The 21314-nt window shown below is 39.7% G+C and overlaps 1 protein-coding gene across 1 annotated transcript; it reads right to left on the bottom strand.

The window, feature by feature from the left end:
* Nucleotides 1-366: 366 nt before the first annotated feature.
* LOC139650926 (beta-Ala-His dipeptidase-like) lies at nt 367-20783 on the bottom strand. Its single transcript, XM_071527724.1, is given in 14 exon segments — nt 367-915; nt 1144-1291; nt 2020-2155; nt 4596-4766; nt 6038-6198; nt 6653-6737; nt 7502-7699; nt 8172-8260; nt 9227-9247; nt 9250-9294; nt 9297-9387; nt 10116-10259; nt 10689-10817; nt 20659-20783. Coding segments are annotated over 14 exon segments (1554 nt in total). The 5' UTR covers nt 20731-20783; the 3' UTR covers nt 367-851.
* Between the last annotated feature and the right edge of the window lie 531 nt (nt 20784-21314).

Below are 21314 nucleotides of genomic sequence, written 5' to 3'. Positions count from 1 at the left end.
TCCTCCATTGTATTTGCCACCACATGGCTGATCCTCAGATAACTTTTAAATGTTTTCTAAGTCTTTCCTGAAAAGTTCATGTTTCATTAGTATTCATCATTCATTTTTCCCCATTAGATGTCTCTCTTTCCTCTTAGCCCTATGAAAAATCACTATAATATTCCTACATGGACTTCACTTGTGTCTGTGGTACTCTATAGTGACCATATCATACTTTATCCTATTTTTTATTCCCTACAGTATATCACTATCACTATATATATATGCATATATGTATATATACATATATATTTATACAGTATATAGTTATATGTTGAAAGCAATTGGGCACAGTGAATTGCAAGTGGAAAACTTTATTTTTCTGGGAAGCAATATATTGGCATAAGACTTTCCTCTTGAATTTATACTGAACAAAAATATAAACACACATTTTAGAGTGGCCTTTTACTATGACCAGCCCAAGGCACACAGCAATAATCATGCTGTTTAATCAGCATCTTGATATGCCACACCTGTCAGGTGGATGGATTGTCTTGGCAAAGGAGAAGTGCTCACTAACACGGATTTAAACAAATTTGTGAACACAATTTGAGAGAAATAAGCCTTTTGTGTGCATAGAAAAAGTCTCCGATCTTTTATTTCAACTCATGAAAAATGGGAGCAAAAACAAAAGTGTTGCGTTTATATTTTTTGTTCAGTACATGCAAAACTGTAAACGTGCAAATGACAGAGTAGCTGCAGTAGGCTGGTAGGTTACAATATTGTGATCCGGAAGCCTGTGTGCTTTAGTGTTCAAATTTGTGTAGCAGCAGCTACACAGGAGGTACAGGCAAACATAATATGTGAATGTATTAAAGTTGGGAAAGCTCGTGGATATAAGCCGCAAACAGCTTGGTCCCCTCGATGAAGTTGTACCTGGAATGAAGCGTCAAGGAAGAAAAAAAAAAAAGAGTTTAAAGGAAGGCAGCCTCCCTGTGTGTTATATGGACTAACAAATTTCACCTGTGTTTCATTTGGCATGAGGGTGAGTAGATGATGACAGAATTTTCATTTTTGGCTGAACTATTCCTTTAATATATAAAAAAAAAAAAAGTATTTTCTTTTCCTGAGGACTGGCTCTGTGTGGAATCTCATGTCTCGTACCTGCTGATCTTCTCATTCTGGGAGTGCTCTCCGTCATCATGGCCTCCGATGGGCAGCATCATCACACTCTTGCCGGTCACCTGGTGGAAGTCCTGGGCGATAGGGATGGTCGATCCCTCTCGGATCAGCTCAGGCTCCACTCCAAACACTGACACACAGAACGGCATGTTTATTGAAAAGAAGATCTCCAAGGTAAGACACTTTTTTTTTTTTTTTTTTTTTTTTTTTTGGCATAACTAGGGATGTAGTGGAAGATCCACCCACTAAACTCCCACCTTTTTGAGTTTACTCTCCTTTTTTTAGGCTCATAGCAAGTAATATCAATCTGTGCTTTATATGAAGATAGGGTCTTTTAAAGGGGGGAAAAAAGCATAAATTAATGTTTTTCTGAAGAAATAATTTATTTGTTTCTATATTGGCTGATGTTTGCCTTGTGATGATCACAGACTGCAGGCCATAGTTTACTCCACTATTGCACAATGGAATGTGCTTTTTTGGGGGGGGGGGGGGGTATAAGGGATTTATTCATGGGTTGATTCACAGAGACACTAGAAATTAAGGGATTTTTCATGCCTTTTGTGCAGGTTTACAGGTTATTAATGAGTTATTAATGGAAAGTTCCTGTCTCCCTGAATTTGACATTAAATTAGAAAGTAAGGAGTCAAGATTAAGGGGAGTTTAAGGAGGTTTTGATGAGATCTCCTCCATTAATAACTCCCTTCATTAATTTTAAGGGGATTTTCCATGAATTAACAGGTGAATTAATGTAAATTAATGAATATGTAAGGTTATTTTTTTTTTAATGTGCTTTTAATAGCGGGGGAAATCCATTGCTCTATGAAAACTATAACTCCGTAAAAGTAAAAGTAAACTCACCATTTTTGATGGCTTTCTTTCCTGCAGAGTACTGAGGGTCTCTGAGGTTGGCCACCCAAGGCTTGGCGCCCACAGCAGCACTCACTGTCAGTCTGTTGGGGCTTCTCAGTCTGCTGAAGACCAGCTTCAGATGCTCCTCTGCCTGGTGACGAGGGAGGAAATCACACTGAAGTCAAAGGACAGTCAGTGGACCACAATTTGTGGCACTGTTACTATATAAGATAAGATGAAACTTAATGATTGCAGGAGGAAATTTGGATGTGTACCAAATAGCAATGGGATACAGAACAAAGAAAAATAATGTAAATAAGAATATAGCAAATGTCGTAGTAGTAAATTTCTTTACAGCAATGCAAGACACAGTACCAAACAGCGCTTATGAATATCAGATCAAGAGTAGAATCAGGAAGGACAGGGGAAAAGAAAATTACAGAAAAACATATGGGTTCACTCACAATGTGCATCTAACAGTGGGAGTATTTGTTGTGTTCTTTTATCTTTCTATTTTACTTGATTTGATTCTTTTAATGCAGTGCATTTTGCTTGTTCTTTTCTATGAATTTTATCTTTTTATGTCTTTTATCTGCTTTCTATTGATGTAAAGCACTTTGAGCTGCATGTTGTGTATGAAAGGTGCTATACAAATGAAGGTTATTATCATTATTATTATTATTATTACATGCACAACCATCTATGTCCATACAAAACACACAGGTCAGGCACAAATCCGTTATGATCATTCCATAATTTCATCACACTGGGAATGATTAGGATGGATTTGTGCCTGACTTGTTATTCAAAAATAACCCAAAATAATAGCAGCAGAACAAACAAAAGCATGACAAATATGTATGATATGAAAATATACCAAGCATGTGCACTAATGCACTATGAGATGACTGAAAAATGTTATCCAGATATATGCAATATACAACAAATTAGAAGGAAATAAGAATATCAAGAAAACCGTATGTGAATTTACAGAATATATACAGGATGTGCAAACATAAAAAGGCGTTGCAAAAGAAAATGATGTTCACCTTATTGAATAGATTTATTTACAGATATAGATAACATATGAACAGAATGTGCAGATTTATGATAAATGTACAGAAAACAACAATTTGCAACTCATATGCAGAGAATATACAGAAATATGTACTGATCAGATGTAGCTGTGATAGCATAATTATTAATAACTACTGTTTTTCTTGAGTGTAAGTAACTTAAAGAACCCTCCTATTATCTTTGGGGTCAATTTGACCCCATTCAGTGTTTAACGTCTCTAAATAAATGATTGACATTTTTTTTGCTTCATATTTAATGACTTTTCCTAATTTAATGGGGACAACTGGGTAAACATACAATTAACATGATGATATGTTTTCAATGTCCTGTACACATTTTGTACGCATCAGGCTGTTTTAGCTGTATAAAACATATACGAAATATCAACATTTTAAACACATTTGTTTTGGTTGTTTTGGATGATATTGAGGTCACTCTAACATGCAAATTTATAATCTTCAAAAAACGTCCCTGTGGTTCCCATGAGGACATTGATAGTTCACACAACATAGGGGAGGAGCAACCATATAAAAGCTTGCACAGCAGCCTTCTAAACCATTTCTCTTGGTGCTCTGTGTGCTCTCTCTTTATGCTCTCTCTCAATTGAAAATGACCTCAAAGCCAGTGGTTCTCAACGTGGGGTCCCGGAACCACCAGGGGTCCTTGAGGGGGTTCCAGGGGGATTGATGAATTGTTAAACTTCAGCAGTATTTCATTTACAAGAAGTGAACACAATTAGAGAATGTAGAAGAATGATTATTTTGATCATAGTTTCTCTGTTATCTCTCTACCTACAATACAGATAGTCATGGAATTCTAGACAAAATCATATTTGACAATAAAATGATCTTAGATTTGGGTCCGAGAGACAAAATCTCATCAAATGGGGGTCCGTGGCCCTAATGTGGACTAAATTAGCGGTCCTTAATATGAGAAAGGTTGAGAATCACTGCTCTAAGCAAAGGTTTTCTGTCAATGAGGTTTTGTCACAGCTCTTTGACAGAGAAAGTGACATAGAGGAGAAAGTGTCTGAGACAGAGGATAACGTTGAGGAGGACCCTGATTACCGTATGAGGCATCCTCCTCTGATGAGAATGAGAGCCTTAGTGTTGACCCTCCTGTTGTCTCTCGACCACCAGCAGACACGTTACCTTCCAAAAATGGAAAGTTATTATGGTCCCTCTCCCCACTTGAACGACAGGGTAGACTTAGTGCTGCTGATGTCATCAAAATGGTTCCAGGCCCCAGCAGATCCAAAACATAAAATCAGCATTTGAGCTCTTCGTAACACCATCAATCGAAAAGGATATACTATGTTTTATTTAAAGGGCTATTCAACAAAGAAACATAAAGTACCTGACATGTAAACTTGGGTAACAATTTTAATTATAATAATTTTCTGGAGGTTTAAATTGCTGGGGTCATATTGACTCCAAGGATAAAAGATGCTAGTAAATTTGAACAGTTTAAAGTTAAGTTCAAAGTTGCATAGCGGCCAAGTCACTGGCCAGTACCTTTCTCTCCACATCAGGTGGGTCCATGTTGGGTACTTGGCGTATCGAGAACTTCCCAATGACCCGTCTGGGGATGATGGTTTTCATGCCTGGCTCCGAGAACGATCCCTCAATCCCGTGGATGGACAGGCATGGGTAACGCCACCGAGCCATTAAGACTTCTTCCTGGATAACAGAGACGGGACGATTATGCTTATCTCACAATACGATCCGATACGCCATATGAGGTTCACGATTCAATACTACCTCGACACGATGTGATAAATAAATGTTCAGTGGCAACAAAGTCTGACTGTGCAGAATTATGTTTACTTCTGAGCCACTCATCTTTCTAACGATGGCGTTGTCTTGCTACAATGTAAACAACAATTTAAAAATGTCATTACAAAGTGACAATAATATGATTTGGATGGAGAGCTTGTGAAATTGGGATGAAGAATAAAAATGGAGCTAATATCGCGATTCATTTTTCTGCCCCGCGATACGTATCTTCAAATTTTGTATCGCGATATATTGAATTTCGATATCCCATCCCTACTGGATAGTAAGAGCACGCTTTAGTCCAAATGTTCATATTTCAGGTATGTAACAACGCATTATATAATAATACCGCACTATGTAATAACTCGACAAAATGTAATACATTTTCACTTCATTATATAATAACACCCACATTTTGTAATTATCTGACGCATTCTGTAATACACAGCCTGAACGCAATATGTAATAAATTTCCCCGCATTTTGTAATAAATTATTACATATTGCGGTGGTTATTACAAAATACGGGAGTTGCACTTTTTTTTGGATGAAAATGTAATAATATGGTGCATTATGTAATAACCAACCAAAATGGATGTCTTCATTCATAAAAATTGTTATAACATATTTTATTATATATATATTTATTATAACAATGTTTATTTTATGCATTCTAGCATGAATCATACTGACTCAAAATTCATTTTAAAAAGATACTATTAGTTCAGTAGATTAGTATCTTTCATTGGTCAAAAGAAACTGTACTTGAGGGTTCATAGAGACATAGAAACTGCACGACACTGAGTGTTATACTGACACAAACATCTAAGTACTGGTACACACAAATGTCACACACACACACACACACACACACACACACACACCGCAATATGTAATAATTTTTTACAAAATGCAGGGAAATTTATTACATATTGCGTTCAAGCTGTGTATTACAAAATGCGGCAGATTATTACAAAATGCGGTTATTACATAATGAAGTGAAAATTTATTACATTATGTCGTGTTATTACATGTTATTACATTATTACGTGTTACATGGTAGAATTTCAGTCTTGGGTATTTCAGCCTTTCGCGCTCTTTGGAATATAAACCAGTGAAACATTAGACAAAGTTCACTCAATTCCATACATCAGGAAGCTGCAGCTTAACACTAACCTTTGTGTCCTGCAGAAAGTGTTTGACGCCTACCACCCTTTTCATTTCCTCCAGGTCAAAGCTGATATTTTGGTAGGTGTTCCTCTCAGTGTCGGTGAGGGGAGCCACATCGTCAGTGATGCCCGGAATGAGGATCTTACCCGTGTGGTCCACCAGACTCCCTACAGGCGCACAGAGAGGGTGTTTAGCACAATTTCCACTAAGCTGCTAACTTTGATATATCATTTACATCTGTCTAGACCAGTGGTTCTCAACCTTTTTCATATCAAGGACCCTAATTTAGTCCACATTAGAGCCACGGACCCCCATTTGATGAGATTTTGTCTGTCAGACCCAAATCTGAGAATATTTTTATTGTTGGATATGATTTTGTCCAGAATTCCATGCCGTATTGACGTATTGTAGGTAGAGACATAACAGTGAAACTATGATCAAAATAGTCATTCTTCTACATTCTCTAATTGTGTTAACTTCTTGTAAATGAAGTAATGCTGAAGTTTAACAATTGATACATTTTCTGGGGACCCCCTCAATGACCCCTGGTGGTCCCCGGACCCCACATCGAGAACCACTGGTCTAGGCTGATGCCTTATGGTATATAATCCCTTTTCTCACCCAGTAAGGCTATCAAATCAGACATAGGTTCATGGATTGAACCTCCATACACCCCAGAATGCAGGTCAAGATTAGGGCCATCAACCTTGAAACATAAAAGACGGGTTTACATCAGGTGACATCTCTAATGTGATGGGGGTTTTTTTAAAAGCAGACAATATTAAATGAAGTCTCTGGATTTATCCCTCATATATTTTCTCTTAGTCTTTTCTAGTACCCAACCAAGGCAAGGCCAACGGCAAATAAAATGTGCTTCACATAAAACAGAAAACATACATACACACTCCACAACTATTTAAAATGACATTAAAAAAAGAAAGAAAAGAAAGAAAGATAGAGATAGAGATGAAATAGGTAAAACACACATAAAAGAAATAAAAGAAATAAATAAAGATAATAACACCGGTTGCATCTACATACAGATGATTTAGCGGAAGGCCACAGAGAAAAGGAATGTTCTGAGCCGACATTTAAAAGAGCTGACAGTGGGAACATCTCAGTGCTTCTGGAAGTTTATTCCAGTAATTGGGAGCATAATTACTAAAAGCAGCTTCACCTGATTTAGTTTTCTCCCTGGGAACAACTAACAGACCGGTCCCAGAGGACCTCAGAGGTCTGGGTGGCTCAGATCCTAAGAGCAGGTCAGAAATGTATTTTGGAGCTAAGCCATTTAGCGCTTTACAGACAAGCAGCAGAATTTTAAAATCAATTCTATGGCACATGGAAGCCAATGCAGTGACCTAGGAGCTGGTGTAATGTGTTCTGATTTCTTAGTCTTAGTCGGAACTCTGGCAGCAGCATTCTGAATGAGCTGTAACCGCCCCAAAGTAAGTGAGCTCCTTACTTTACCTCCACAAAGAAATAAGAGCTCCCCCTGGTTCCGTAGGTCAGAGCTGGATTTCTAGTTGCCCAGACATTATCAGAGATGACAATGTAGTCCACGTCTGCAAAAAAGCTGTCATTTCTCTTCCTGGTCAGCTCCAGCAAACCGTACGAGCCCACCTCCTCCGTTCCCTCGATGATGAATTTCAGATTCAGAGGTATTTCCTGGAAAAAAAAATAAAAGTGTTTTATGTGTATAAGTACAACAGATAATTACGCTGTGCTGCTCATAAATGTACTCTAATGCAGTGGTTCTCAACCTTTTTCATATCAAGGACCCCTAATTTAGTCCACATTAGGGCCACAGACCCCCATTTGATGAGATTTTGTCTCTCGGACCCAAATCTGAGAATATTTTTATTGTCAGATATGATTTTGTCCAGAATTCCATGACTATCTGTACTGTAGGTAGAGAGATAACAATGAAACTATGATCAAAACAGTCATTCTAAAATGACAAAATAATGAAGTTTAACAATTCATCAATTTGCTGGGGACCCCCTGGAATGCCCTCAAGGACCCCTCGTGGTCCCCGGACCCCACGTTGAGAACCACTGCTCTAATGGTTTGGTAAAGATTACTTATGGTTCTGGATAACGATGACAGACATAATGGCATTGCAAAATAATGTGGTAACCTGCTTTGCCGCTTGATAGGCTTCAACAGCATGAAGCCAGGCCAGCACGGGTCCTTTATTATCAGTGGCACCTCGCCCATACAGATTGCCTAGAAGATGGAAATTTGAAGCAACTGTCTGAACATTATCATCATAAATTGACATATTATGAATGGCTAGGGTTAGACTGATGTGGATTTTTCAAGGTCAATAGCAATACCAATATTTTTGTAATGAAGCTGCTGACACTTTACAATAAGGGTACATTAATTAAGGGTTAGTTAATGCTTAATAAGCATTAGCTAACCCTTAATTAACAGTTAACTAATGTCTCTGGTAATCATTTACTAATGGTGTTCATGTTAACTAGGGTATTAATTTATACATTATTTAATAGTCATCTTTATAAACTATTAAATAATGTATAAATTAATACCTTAGTTAACATGAACACCATTAGTAAATTACACATTAGTTAACTGTTAATTAAGGTTAGTTAATGCTTATTAAGCATTAACTAACCCTTATTAAGCATTAACTAACCTTTAACTTAGTGACCCTTATTGTAAAGTGTTACCCTGACATTTTGTACTGATATTTAATATCTTTAAATTTGTCTATTTTCATGCAAAAATTATGTATTACACATATGTTTTCCTACATAATTTTATTCTTGTCAGAGTGGAAAAGCCTTTGAAAAAGTATTTTAGACCATCATGGGACACTAAAACTCTCCACTGAAACCCACAGTAATGAAATTATTTTAGGGTTACCAGCTCCACACTTATGTGGAAATCTAGGATACAGGCGTAGGCCTTTAAATGTATACATGTAAACATGATTGAACAATTAAATAAATAAATAAAAGATGCACAGAAAACAAAATTACATGTCAGGTTTTACAGAACCTCCACATATTGGACGGCTGTTGTCCAAAATGTAATAAACGTGAAAATTGGCTCAATATATCAGCAAATCAATATATCGGTCTAACCCCAGTGATGACAAAAGCCAATGCTTGTTAGTTAAGTAAGGGATAAGTCAGACATGGTGGGCATGCAACACAGAGCACCCACCACTGATCTCAGTCAGGTTGAAGGACTGGTGTTCCAGCCGTCCTCTGTCCTGGCCGGCTGAAGCGTCCATGGCCGTAGATGCAGAGCGTGGCTTTCTCTGGGTCCCGGGAAAACTCAGCCAGCAGCACCGGGGGAACAGGAGCTGTCTCTCCACTGGCTAACTTTTTTTTTTTTTTTTTTTTTGACCAAATTTGTATTAATTTTCAACGAAAAACTGCAGACATACAATCAGTTAAAAAGGTAAACCTAACATAGCAGAAATATGATGTGCAAAAGAGGTTGACATTTTATACTAAGTACAGCTTAGAAAAAATAAATAAATAAAAATAACAAATTTAAAATAGTAATAGACAGAAATTAAAATAAATAAATTATACAATTCTAACAATAATAATAATATTGGCAAAATAAAAATTTATATATAAAGATGTGCATGTGCAAATACATACATACATAAACTACATACTCACATACACACACACACCTATCCACACACCAACGCACACATACACACACGTGCACACACACACCAACACACATACTTTCGCCGCCCAGGTTCCACCGGCTAACTTTTTTTTTTTTTTGACAAGATTTTGTATTAATTTTCAATAAAAAACTGCAGACATACAATCAGTTAAAAAGGTAAACATAACATAGCAGAAATATGATGTGCAAAAGAGGTTGACATTTTATACTATAATACTTATTAAGCATTAACTAACCCTTAACTTAGTGACCCTTATTGTAAAGTGTTACCCAAATAATAGTAATAAAAACATATTGACTGGTCGATGTCTGATTTTTAATAAAAGACCAATATCGTCCCCATGTATCACTCTTACCCTATTTTCTGTTTGTGTGTGTGTGTTTGTGGTCAGTACTTCAATACCTGTTGTGGTCCCACATCTGCTAGCTCCACACTGCCTCCCATTCCTCGAATCCTCTCTGCTGTCATGTTCAGCATCTTCTCAACCTCTCCCCATTTGGCTGGATCAGCTGATTCACTCTGAACTGCCACCCACTCAGCCAGCCTCTGAGACAGCAGCATGGGAGCAGGGACACTGTGTCATCTTCCAGAGTTATCTTCAGCAAACATTACAAATCTTTTTGGTGAAGGGTGGAACATGGTTATACAGCAGAATGACATTTTTGACTTGCTTTCATCCACTCCTTAGTGTTCAGTATTAACGGAAAAATCCGCTCTTAGAGCCTCTTACACTAATAGATATCATCAGTCTGTGATGTTCAATGCATTCCAGGAGTTATTTTGTGATGAAGTTTGTGATAGCTGAAAAGATATTCTATTAAACTCCATTGTAGCTGAACAACAAAATGGGACTAGAAATGCAAGTTACATTACTAATAGCCGTTTGTAACAGTGTTTAAGTGTTTTAGGGTGGATTTTTTTCTTTAAATGTCAATTTGAATACAGTATTTCTCAATTAAAGAGAAACTTTCTCACCTGGATGAACTCCTCGTTATGTTCATCAATGTACTGAAACAGAGGCTCCAACACTGCTGACGATCCAGGAGGGGAGGAGAATGATGCTGATGTGTGCAGTAACAGGAACACAGGAACAACACATTGAGCCTGAGAACAACCACAAGGACTTATGAGGATACATGTAAGGTAAGGTAAGGTAAGGTAAGGTAAGGTAAGGTAAGGTAACATAGTAATGTAATACCCCAAAGAAAAATAGAATATAAACAAAAACACAGCAAATGGTAGCTATTAACCATAACACGGGTGACAATTTCAACATTAGAATGTGTGGATGTATGAATGAAAACCAGGAAAAAACATGAACTGTAGCATTATGCGGCTGTACAAAATAACAGCGGTAGAACATATTGAGACAAGCATAACTGCCACTGTCATCCGGAAAGCAGCTCCTACAAAATCTTCTTGCGAGTTCATGAGGTTCTGAGTGACGAAGAACTCTGGTGGGGTCATCCAGGATTCATAGATCAGCAGTTACATCCATAACTCTCATTCTATTTCATTTTTCATGACCGCGAGAGGCAGTGCATATAGGGATCCTGTCAGGACTTTGAAGCTTTGAGACGTTTAAAGACGGACTTGCTTTCAATGCGCTTAATCCACGGTGTAGTTCATGTTTATGGGTTCTCACTTACTTGCTGAGATGGCTTGATTGATGATCCGGAGGTAGGTAGCAAGATATGAATGTATGTGGAAGTGCATGCGACTGTACTGTATAAGTTATCAAATAAGGCTTGATGCATGCATCTAAAAAGGGCTAACGTGGATTCCAAAAACGTTCAACAAAAAGGGACTCTAGTTCAAAACCAAGCAAAACTAAGCAAAAGAAAACGTGTGTCAGCGTGCGGTTGAAAAACAATATCTGCCTGGCGTCTGAACCAGTTAGACACACCTGTGTCAATTATTAGATGGTGGACGCATGGTGACCGCGTCATCTCGCGCTCATAACTAGGCGACTGCCTGTGTAGTTCTCTTTATAAACCAAAACAAAAAAGGCAAAAAAGGCATTACCGGCCCCTATTGTTAATGGTGAAGTGCTAATAACAATACCTAACTCAGAACCAGAGCCAACAAAAAATGTCTACAAAATATGTCATGTCTGACGTGAGGGTGTGAGTGTATCTATGCAAGACCTTAGTTGCTGGCTGGAACCAGGAGACAGATCTTGCTGACCGGCCTCTCTAGGACATTGGTCCTGGTCTGAAGCTTCACACTCCTCACTATTCCTCTTCTGTCAGGGTTAGTGTCAGTGACTCTTGCCATTATCCATGAGCCCCGTGGAGCATTTGCATCTGCCATCAATACAATGTCTCCTTGTACAAAGTTTCTTCGGACTCTATTCCATTTTTGGCGCTCTTGCATGAGGGGAAGATATTCCTTTACCCATCTGGACCAGAACAAATCAGATATATACTGCATTTGGCGCCAACGGCGTCTGGCATATACATCCTCTTGCTTGAAGCTCCCCGGTGGGAGCATGGGCTGAACTTTGAGTAACAGCAGGTGGTTTGGAGTCAGTGGCTCCAAGTCATTAGGATCATCTGACACAGTTGTCAATGGGCGGCTGTTAAGGATCACTTCTACTTCACACATGACAGTGAGAAGACTCTCATCATCCAGTGTTTGTTGTTTTGTAACAGATAGCAAACTCCTTTTCAGCATGCGAATCAATCTTTCCCATACTCCTCCATGATGGGCAGCAGTGGGAGGATTGAAGGACCATTTCACACCTTTCTGTTGCAAGGCTTGTTCAAGCTTGTATTGCTTCTTTCAATTCTCTTTCTGAGGAGATGAAATTGGTCCCATTGTCTGATCTTATTTCAGTCACCTCGTCTACAGAAGAAACGTCTTATTGCATTGATGCACGAATCAGTGTCGAGTGAATGGGCCACTTCCAGGTGTACAGCACGGCTGGTCAGGCAAGTGAAAATGACCCCAGTAAAGGGTAAAAAGTCAGGATTGATTCTTTCTTTTGGCAAATCAGCCATTTTCTGTTCATCAACATTTGCATGTAAGCGTCTACATATTACACAGTGTACTAAATTCCCATTCTTTTTGAGCTGTTTGCTAGCTTAAATTAGTTAATGCACGAGCTAGTGCTTCCCCTCCCTTTCTGTGTTGGTTACCTAGCAACGGGAGATTTGTGCTGTGCTCCATTTTTCTCTCATTGTTTCTCTACCTCCGAAGTATGCATGAGTAAAACGTAAGTTGTCTGTTCCTTTGCATTATATGGAGGGGATATTTATATTATCACTCAGGGATTAATGTTACATTAATGTTACTTTTATGAGGATGTCTCTCCTTTTTATATTGCTGGGAAGTTTGCCTCAGAATTTATCATTGCGCACCGTTAGCATGTTTAGCTAACCAACTGATGTTTAGCTTACGTTGTTAGCCTTGACACATGATGATTCTTAGGCATGATCACTGGATGCTTTGCCTCTTCTGGCATGGTCAGCTTAGTCAGCCTTCCACCTACTCTAAGTATTCCCTGATCCAGCTTGGGATCAAGTTTAAAAATTGAACTTTGTCCTTTGACGTTCTGATGTTCGTTTTTCAAAGTTGCAATTTCTTCTGAGACGCCTTGTGCTTGACAGAATTGCACAATTGCAGTCTCTGCAGCCTTTAAATCTTCCAATGAGAGTTTCTGAGCTCTCAAGGAGCTCTTATATGCCTTAATTTCTGTTTTGATAATGGCCTCTTGCCTGATCTTGTCCAACTCTTTAACTTGTATGTTGGCAGTTGCCTCTTTTGTTTTATTCCTCAACTGTCTCAGGAGGGTCTTCATACGCAGAAGCCACGCTACTGCTCTTTGGAGTTTGGTCCATGTTGAGAAGTAGTTCACAAACATGTCGGTTGCACTCTGCTCCATCGTTTGAATTACATTTTGTCTCTTAATTTCAGGGTCATCGTGGGAAACTGAACCCAAATCCTCAGGATGGTCTGGCCACCCTTCCTCGGTGTCAAGTAAGAATTGAGGGCCTCTTTTCCAAACATCACACTTGAGGAATGCTTCAGCAGTAATGCTATGGGAGGCGTAATCTGCTGGATTCACTTTGGTGTTAATATATCTCCACTGATCGACTTCTGTTGATTCTCTGATGGCTCCAATGGGGTTTGCAACGAATGTCTGGACTGGAATCTCTTTGTGTTGTTTTTGATGTACTTTAAGACAGATGTGCTGTCTGTCCAGAACACTGACTTAATTAGTGGGATCTGTAACTCTGTCTTCAATATCTTCTCAATTTTAACAGCTAACATGGCCGAAGTCAATTCCATTCTTGGGATGGTTATCTGTTTCAAAGGTGCCACTCTGGCTTTCCCGAAGAGAAAGGTTTTGTGTACCACATTTTCAGCATTCACTGCAGGTAGGTTACTGCACCATAGCCTGCCTCGCTGGCGTCGCAGAAATGACGAAGCTGAGCAGATGCAATCTCTCCAAAGTCCTTTGGTTTGATGCATCTCTCAATTCTGTAGTTCTCCATTTGCTGCAGTCCAATGAGCCACTTCAGCCACGCTTTATGATAGACATCTGGAATTGCATCATCCCATCCATATTTCAGCTTGCAAAGATGTGGTTTGCAGTGAACGTAAAGGGAGCAAGAAATCCTAGGGGATCACAAACAGAAGATACTGTAGAAAGGATTCCCCTTCTTGTGAAAATCTGAGGTTTCAAAGCCACATGAAATTTGAATGAATCTTCTTCAATGCTCCATTCAACCCCAAGGGCTCTTTCAACAGGTAAACGCTCTTTGTCCAGATCAAGGTCCTTGACCTCTTTGGCACGCTCCTCTTCTGGGATGCAGGTCAACACAGCTCGGCTGCTACTGATGCACTTCGTTAGCCGGAAACCTGCTTGAGCACATAAAGACCTCAACTCCTCACACAGATCTATGGCTTGTTTTTCTGTTGGCACAGATTTTAAGCAGTCGTCCACATAGAAGTTATTCATGACAGTGTCCACAGCTTCCTCAGAATACTGCTCCTTGTTGTCTTCTGCAGTTTTTCTCAGAGCATAACTAGCGCAACTCGCTGAGGAAGTTGCACCGAAAAGATGCACTGTCATTCTGAATTCGGTTAAATTCTGCTTGAGATCACCCTTAGGCCACCACAGGAATCAAAGGAAGTTTGAGTCATTTGGTGTTACTCTGACTTGGTGGTACATTCCTTCTATGTCTGCCATTACAGCAACAGGTTCTTGACGAAAGCGAATGAGGACTCCCAACAGTGTGTTTGTGAGGTTTGGTCCTTGGATAAGCTTGTCGTTTAGTGAGGTACCCTGGAATTGTGCTGAACAATCAAACACAACGCGAATCTTGCGCTTTTTACGATGTCGTACGCCATGATGTGGCAAGTACCACACCTTCCCATCCTCTTGCGTCAGCTGATCTTGGGGCACTATTTCAGCATGTCCCTTTTGGATAACATCTTCCAAGAAGTCACTGTACTCCTGATGGAAATCGGTGTCTTTAAGGAACTTTCTTTTTAAGGTTAAAGCTCGCTGCTCTGCTAACTGCCGATTGTTTGGCATAGAGATTTCACTTCTCTTAAATGGAGTTGTAGTTGGTAATGTCCATCCTTTAGTATGGCAGATGTAGACATTATGTACATAAATTGTTTATCTTCCATGGACATTTCTGCCTTTCCTTCATACACCCTCTCAGGGAAGTCATGGTTGAAATGTTGTTTCAGGAGTTCATCCAAGTTAACTACTGAAATTTGATGACTGTAAATCTGTTCAAGCTGACCTTCAGTGCCATTGCAGCCATTTAGAAGTCCATTGACCACCGATCCTAGTCTGGTTTTAACAGCATATGGTCCATTACCTTGACTGTTAATCACTTTCCATGGTTCCATGGTCTTAGGTGCATTTATTCCGATCAGAAGTCCAATGTCTGCATCAATATGGGTCAATTCAACCTCCTTTAGGGAATCCCATTCCTTCAAAGCTTCTGATGTGGGAATTTGCTCATTCGAAACTGGTATTTCATCTTGGGTGTATGCTGCTGGCAGTGCAATGAAGTCATCTCCTTCAAGATTTGACACCTCACGAGCAGAGATTCCCTCAATCTTTACAGTCTTCACTTGTCCAAGAGTTTTCAACAGGATTGTTTTCTTTCCTTTAGCATTCAGTTGTTTTCCTCTGTGCAAAAGGTAGCAGAACTCCCTGGATCCAAAAAGGCATAGGTTTGCACAGTCTTGTTGCTGTTTGACAGTTTGACTTGTACAGGAACGATGGCTAATGTCTGCCTGTCACCGGCCCCATTATGAGCAGGCTTCTTCAAAGAGACTAAAGCACTGCTCACTGATGTCTCCTTGTCTATGCTTGCACCTTCTTTTTTGTTTTCATCTGGTTTCTTTCTTTGAATATGTCTTTCTACAATCCTTGCTTAAATGTCCCTTATTAACACACCCGGAACAGATGCCATTTGCTTTAAAGAATTCAACCTTCTCTACATGTTTCTTTGCAGGCTTCTGTCATATGGTCTCTCTTGCAGTACAAACACATCTTGTTTTGTAGAGCTGGGTTTGAGCTGGTTCTTCAGCTGCTACTGTAGCAAAACTGCTCTTACGTGCTGAGCCAAACTTAATTTTGGGAAGTTTCCTTTTGTCTTCTTTTGGCATGATATCTTGAATGTTTCCAAACAGTGGGTCAGATGCCATCTTTGACTGTCTTTCAATGAAGTCAACAAGTTTTTTGAATTTGGCTCTCTGCTTGGTGCGCTCATAATGATCATAAGCTTCTCCATTTTTCTCTGAGCTTAAACAGAAGTTTTGAGATAACTGTTCTCATGTGGGATGCATTGTTCATATCGTTCAGAGCCTCAATGTCCATCATGGCGTTGCAGCAACTCCTCATAAACAAGGCATACTCCTGTAGTGCTGTTCGGTCTTCTGACTTGAGTATGGGCCAATTCAAAGCCTTTTCCTGGTAAGCTGAAGCAATAAGCACACCATTTCCAAAATGTTGCTGCAACAGTTGCTTTGCTTTCATGTATCCCTTCTTGGGCTCCATATGTAAACAACTTCTGACGAGTACTTTAGGTTGGCCCTCTGTATACTGTTGTAAAAAGAACAATCTGTCACGATCATTACTTGTTTTATCTTCAATGCAATGCTCAATGGTGCGAATGAAAGTCATGAAATGAAGAGGGTTGCCTTTAAAAACAGGAATTTCTCTTGATGGAAGAGTCAAAGCCGTTGTTCTTTAATAAGCATCTCTGTTATTTCATTCTGCTTCCGCATAATTTTCAACATATCGACATCTGGATTGCACTTGACAGGAGTGTGTTCTTTATCTTTGGATAGCAGACCATGCTGTTTGTTCTTTGTGGGTTTAGCTTGCATATACAACTGCTGACCACTGGGGCACTTGAATGGGTTCCTTGCTTGGCAAGATAGCTGTGTTCCTTCATACCATCACCATCTAAGTATACACCATCATCATCATCTTCATCTCTTTCGTCGTCATCATCACCATCATCATCATCATCTGCCAAACTGGAACAAGCCTTTGTGACATTCACTTTGTGCTCTGAATGCCCACTGCTCCTTCCCTCCATTTCATCATATGTTTTAATTTTTGCATTTGCAGCAGCCAGTTGAGTTTCAAGTATTAGCATTTCCTTTTTTGCCTTTATTTCTGCTGTTCTTCGAATCAGCTGAGCTTCTTCCTTTTCCAGAGCAAGCTTCATTTTAAGACCATCAGCTTGAGCAAGGAGTGCAGCCCTTTCAGCTTCAGCCTTGCGCCTAGCAGATGAGGCTGTAGAAGACTTTCTGCTTCTTTCACTGCCTTTACTAATCTTGCTCATAATTCCTACTGAGACAACAGAAAGATGATCTGATTTCTCTGTAGGTCGTTGCTCTTGTGTGAGTGCTGTTGCATCCTGTAGCCATCTCTTGATTACATCTTGAAATTCTTTGAACTGAGCAATTTTTGGCAAATACCACTGATTGTGATAAATTTCTCTATTTTCGTCTGGAAGTACCTCATAGATTGACCGCTGAGATTGTGCAAATTCTCCAATAAGACCATTAAAAAAGTCATGCAACTGCTGAATAATTTCTTTTAGTTGTCAGTTGCTTAAGCTTTGCACTTCTTTCTTTAGCTGCTCAATTTTTGCTTGTAAACCCTTTTCAGTTAGTTTGGGTATTCTCTTTTGTTCATCTTTTGCAGGCATATTTTCAACGTTCACATCTGAGCTCGGCACATTTCCCACAGGTATATTTTCCCCGGAATCTACAGTTTGAACAACTTCAACATCATTGTCATTTTTAATCGACATCTTCAAATCACAGTCAACACGATTCAATAGAATTAACTGAGCGTCGACACAGAGCGGCAACTGCGATAACAATCTGCTGCGACAGCCTTCAAATTCAGCACCGTAGAATGGCTTGAGGCCATAAGAATCATTTGAAACATCGACTTCATGAGGCTGGGCAACGTTTCAATCCAACGTCAGCGATCCAGCACGTAGTAGTGAACACAGATAATAATTGCGACATCGGCTTCATCCTCCATACAATCAACTGTCACAACTTTGAGCGAATCCAGTCCACTTCATAAACGTGCACAAACTTCTTCAGTTATAGGCTACCACAAGCAGATATGATATCCAGTTACGATCAAATCCATTAGCGATTCCATAAATCAATTTCCAACAATAACAATCCTTCCAATCGAGTCCGTTTACGTCAGACTGTTTTTCAACTTTGTCAGGACTTTCAAGCTTTGAGACGTTTAAAGACGGACTTGCTTTCAACACCCTTAATCCACGGTGTAGTTCATGTTTATGGGTTCTCACTTACTTGTTGAGATGGCTTGATTGATGATCCGGAGGTAGGTAGCAAGATATGAATGAATGTGGAAGTGCATGCGACTGTACTGTATAAGTTATAAAATAAGGCTCGATGCATGCATCTAAAAAGGGCTAACGTGGATTCCAAAAACGTTCAACAAAAAGGGACTTTAGTTCAAAACCAAGCGAAGCTAACCAAAAAAATGTGTGTCAGCGTGCGGTTGAAAAACAATATCTGCCTGGCGTCTGAACCAGTTAGACACACCAGTGTCAGTTATTAGATGGTGGACGCACGGTGACCGCGTCATCTCGTGCTCATAACTAGGCGACTGCCTGTGTAGTTCTCTTTACAAACCAAAACAAAAAAAAGAGGCTCCATAGAGGCTCCATAGAGGCTCCATAGAGGCTCCAGATGCTGACTACCACCTCCAGATGAAAGTGCCACTCCCCCAGGGGAGGCTGATGATGGGAGAGGAAGTCTCCGACCTTGTTCTGTTCTCCCGGTAGATGTATTGCCCGTAGGCTGGTCACCTGAAGTGACCGAGCAGATTTGGTGCCCCCCTGATGGCTTATATGAAAAGCGGTCAAAGTGTTGTCTGACCAAATGAGCACGTTGATGGACTTGGCACACTCCTGACCGCTGTCCTGCCTCCTGATCGTCCTGTCCTGCCATACTGCTCCCCATCCTGAGAGGCAGGCATCTGTTTTTACAATCTCCGTCATAATGGACCACTGGACAGATAAGACTTATCCCTCCATGGCCTGACAGTGAGGAGGCACTGCAGTGACACGCGCAGTGAAGGTGATACCCTGAGAGGGGTCCAGTGAGCTCTTTCCAAAGTTCATGGTGACACCTAACCAGGTGACGTGGGAGAGAGGGAGAGCTGCGTCTTGGGTTATGGGTCAGTGCACAGATTAGCCAGCTGTCCAAATGTGGCAGGACCTTTAGGTCCTGTGACAGCAATGGGGCAAGGGATGCACCTGGTGAATATGTGAGGGGCAAGGGAGAGTCCAAATGAAAGGCTGTCTCTGGTGTCCTAGGTAAGAAAGCCTGGGTGCCATGGTGTTTGTCTTGCCTCTCAGCAGGGCGCTGATGCTTGGGGTCGCCAATGGAGCAAGGTGGCGGTTGACCTTAGGTCTGCTGGTGACAACAACTCGTCTGGTTACACCGGGACTGTGCCAGCCAAACTTGGTGGTGAATGAATGTGTGAATGAGAGTTGACAACAGCCATCCAAGCTCTCTTGGCATGGTGGCAAAAGCTCACACTGTTCCTTCTCTGGGAGGCACCAGACAGATGCTAGTTGCAGCCTTTGGAGGGCAAATCAATCCACAGTTCCACTGGAGGTCTTAAGGCTAAGGCTAAGGTTACTGTGTAATACATTTTTTGTTAATGTCTAATTAGGAATAGTTCATACATTGTTAGGGACCTGCATGCGCAATTTACTACCTATTTAATTTTCAATCCATAGTCCAAAAAATCATCCATGTCTAAGACATGGATGATTTTTCACAAAATATACAGTACTGTGCAAAAGTCTTAGGCACCCAAGAGTTTTTATATAAATTGTGTCTTAGATGTTTATTCATTTTTTTCTGCATTAGTGTGTCAGTAGACTGCTCTTTATAGTAAATTTTTTTATATTTAGAAACTTTTCATTTAATTATTTTTGAAAGCATCTTAGCTTTACTTTTTTTCTTTTACATGTGCCTAAGTGGGACTGGACAGCATGTCCAGTCCCACAGCAGACCTGTTCTAATAAACTTGGGTGACTGCTGAGGTGAAAGCTGAAAACTTAAGAGCAGAAACCAAAAAAAAATCCCCTGATAGAAATTAGGTCAGCCAGTCAAATCTCCATTTCAACATGAAAGTGGGACTCAAATATGTCAAATTGTTCTGTTCTCTTATTACAAGTGTCATTATTTTCCTACACTCCTCTATTCATTTTGTCTTTCTTTATCCTTTCTCTCAAAAACTGTAAAAGATTGTGAGAGTGTACAAAAATTCAGATCTTTTAATTCATTTTTTTTAACATGACAGGAAGGTTCCCAGGCAGATATGTGCTGTTCTTGCATGCAAAAAAAATCGTACCATAATAGAACCATGCATAGTTCAGTATCAAACACTCACCAAAGTTTTGAAACGCAGTGTGTATTCCTGCTTGAAATTGCACAAATGAAGCTTTCTTTGCATGACCGCCATTTAGCTGTTGATCTTATCTTTGTTTCTGTGGTTACTACACTACTACTAACCACATGACGCACAAGAATTTACCGTCTGTTTTTCATTTACACACCACTGCACTTTTTTTTTTGTTTTTTTTTTTTGAATGAAGTGTTGAAAAGAATGAAAAGTTTATTTTGGCCCATTTGAGAGCGGCACATTATAACTGTACACCATGTTACATCTATGATGAAATATCCATCACTTATCATCGTCAAATGTATTTGCAAATACTTCTTCTTGTTTTGTAGCATTCGTTTTACCCTGCTTAAAGGGATAGATGGGTGGAGTTTGTCACATCTAATGATATTTAGCACCAGACTGAATAAATCCAGTCAGAGAAGGTTGTCTGAAAGCTACATAAATAATGTTCTGTGAATGATAACTTACCTACCCAAAAACCAGAAACCAGAAACAAATACATTTTTAAAGGCAAACCCCACCCACCTGTTACTTCATGTTGACTGAGACAAACTTTGAGAAGTATTTCAGATAATTATTTGACCCAGGTCTGCTTATCATTCACATAAAAGATGTTACAACTGGATCAATAATGCCTAAAT

This window comes from Centroberyx affinis, unplaced genomic scaffold (genome assembly GCF_046629955.1).
Source record: "Centroberyx affinis isolate AG114_WGS23_722 - 3 ecotype Tasmania unplaced genomic scaffold, CSIRO-AGI_Caff_v1 ptg001574l_1, whole genome shotgun sequence".
NCBI lineage: Eukaryota > Metazoa > Chordata > Actinopteri > Beryciformes > Berycidae > Centroberyx > Centroberyx affinis.
The sequence above is the reverse complement of the archived record's forward strand: the minus strand, read 5'-3'. Positions and strand labels throughout refer to the sequence as shown.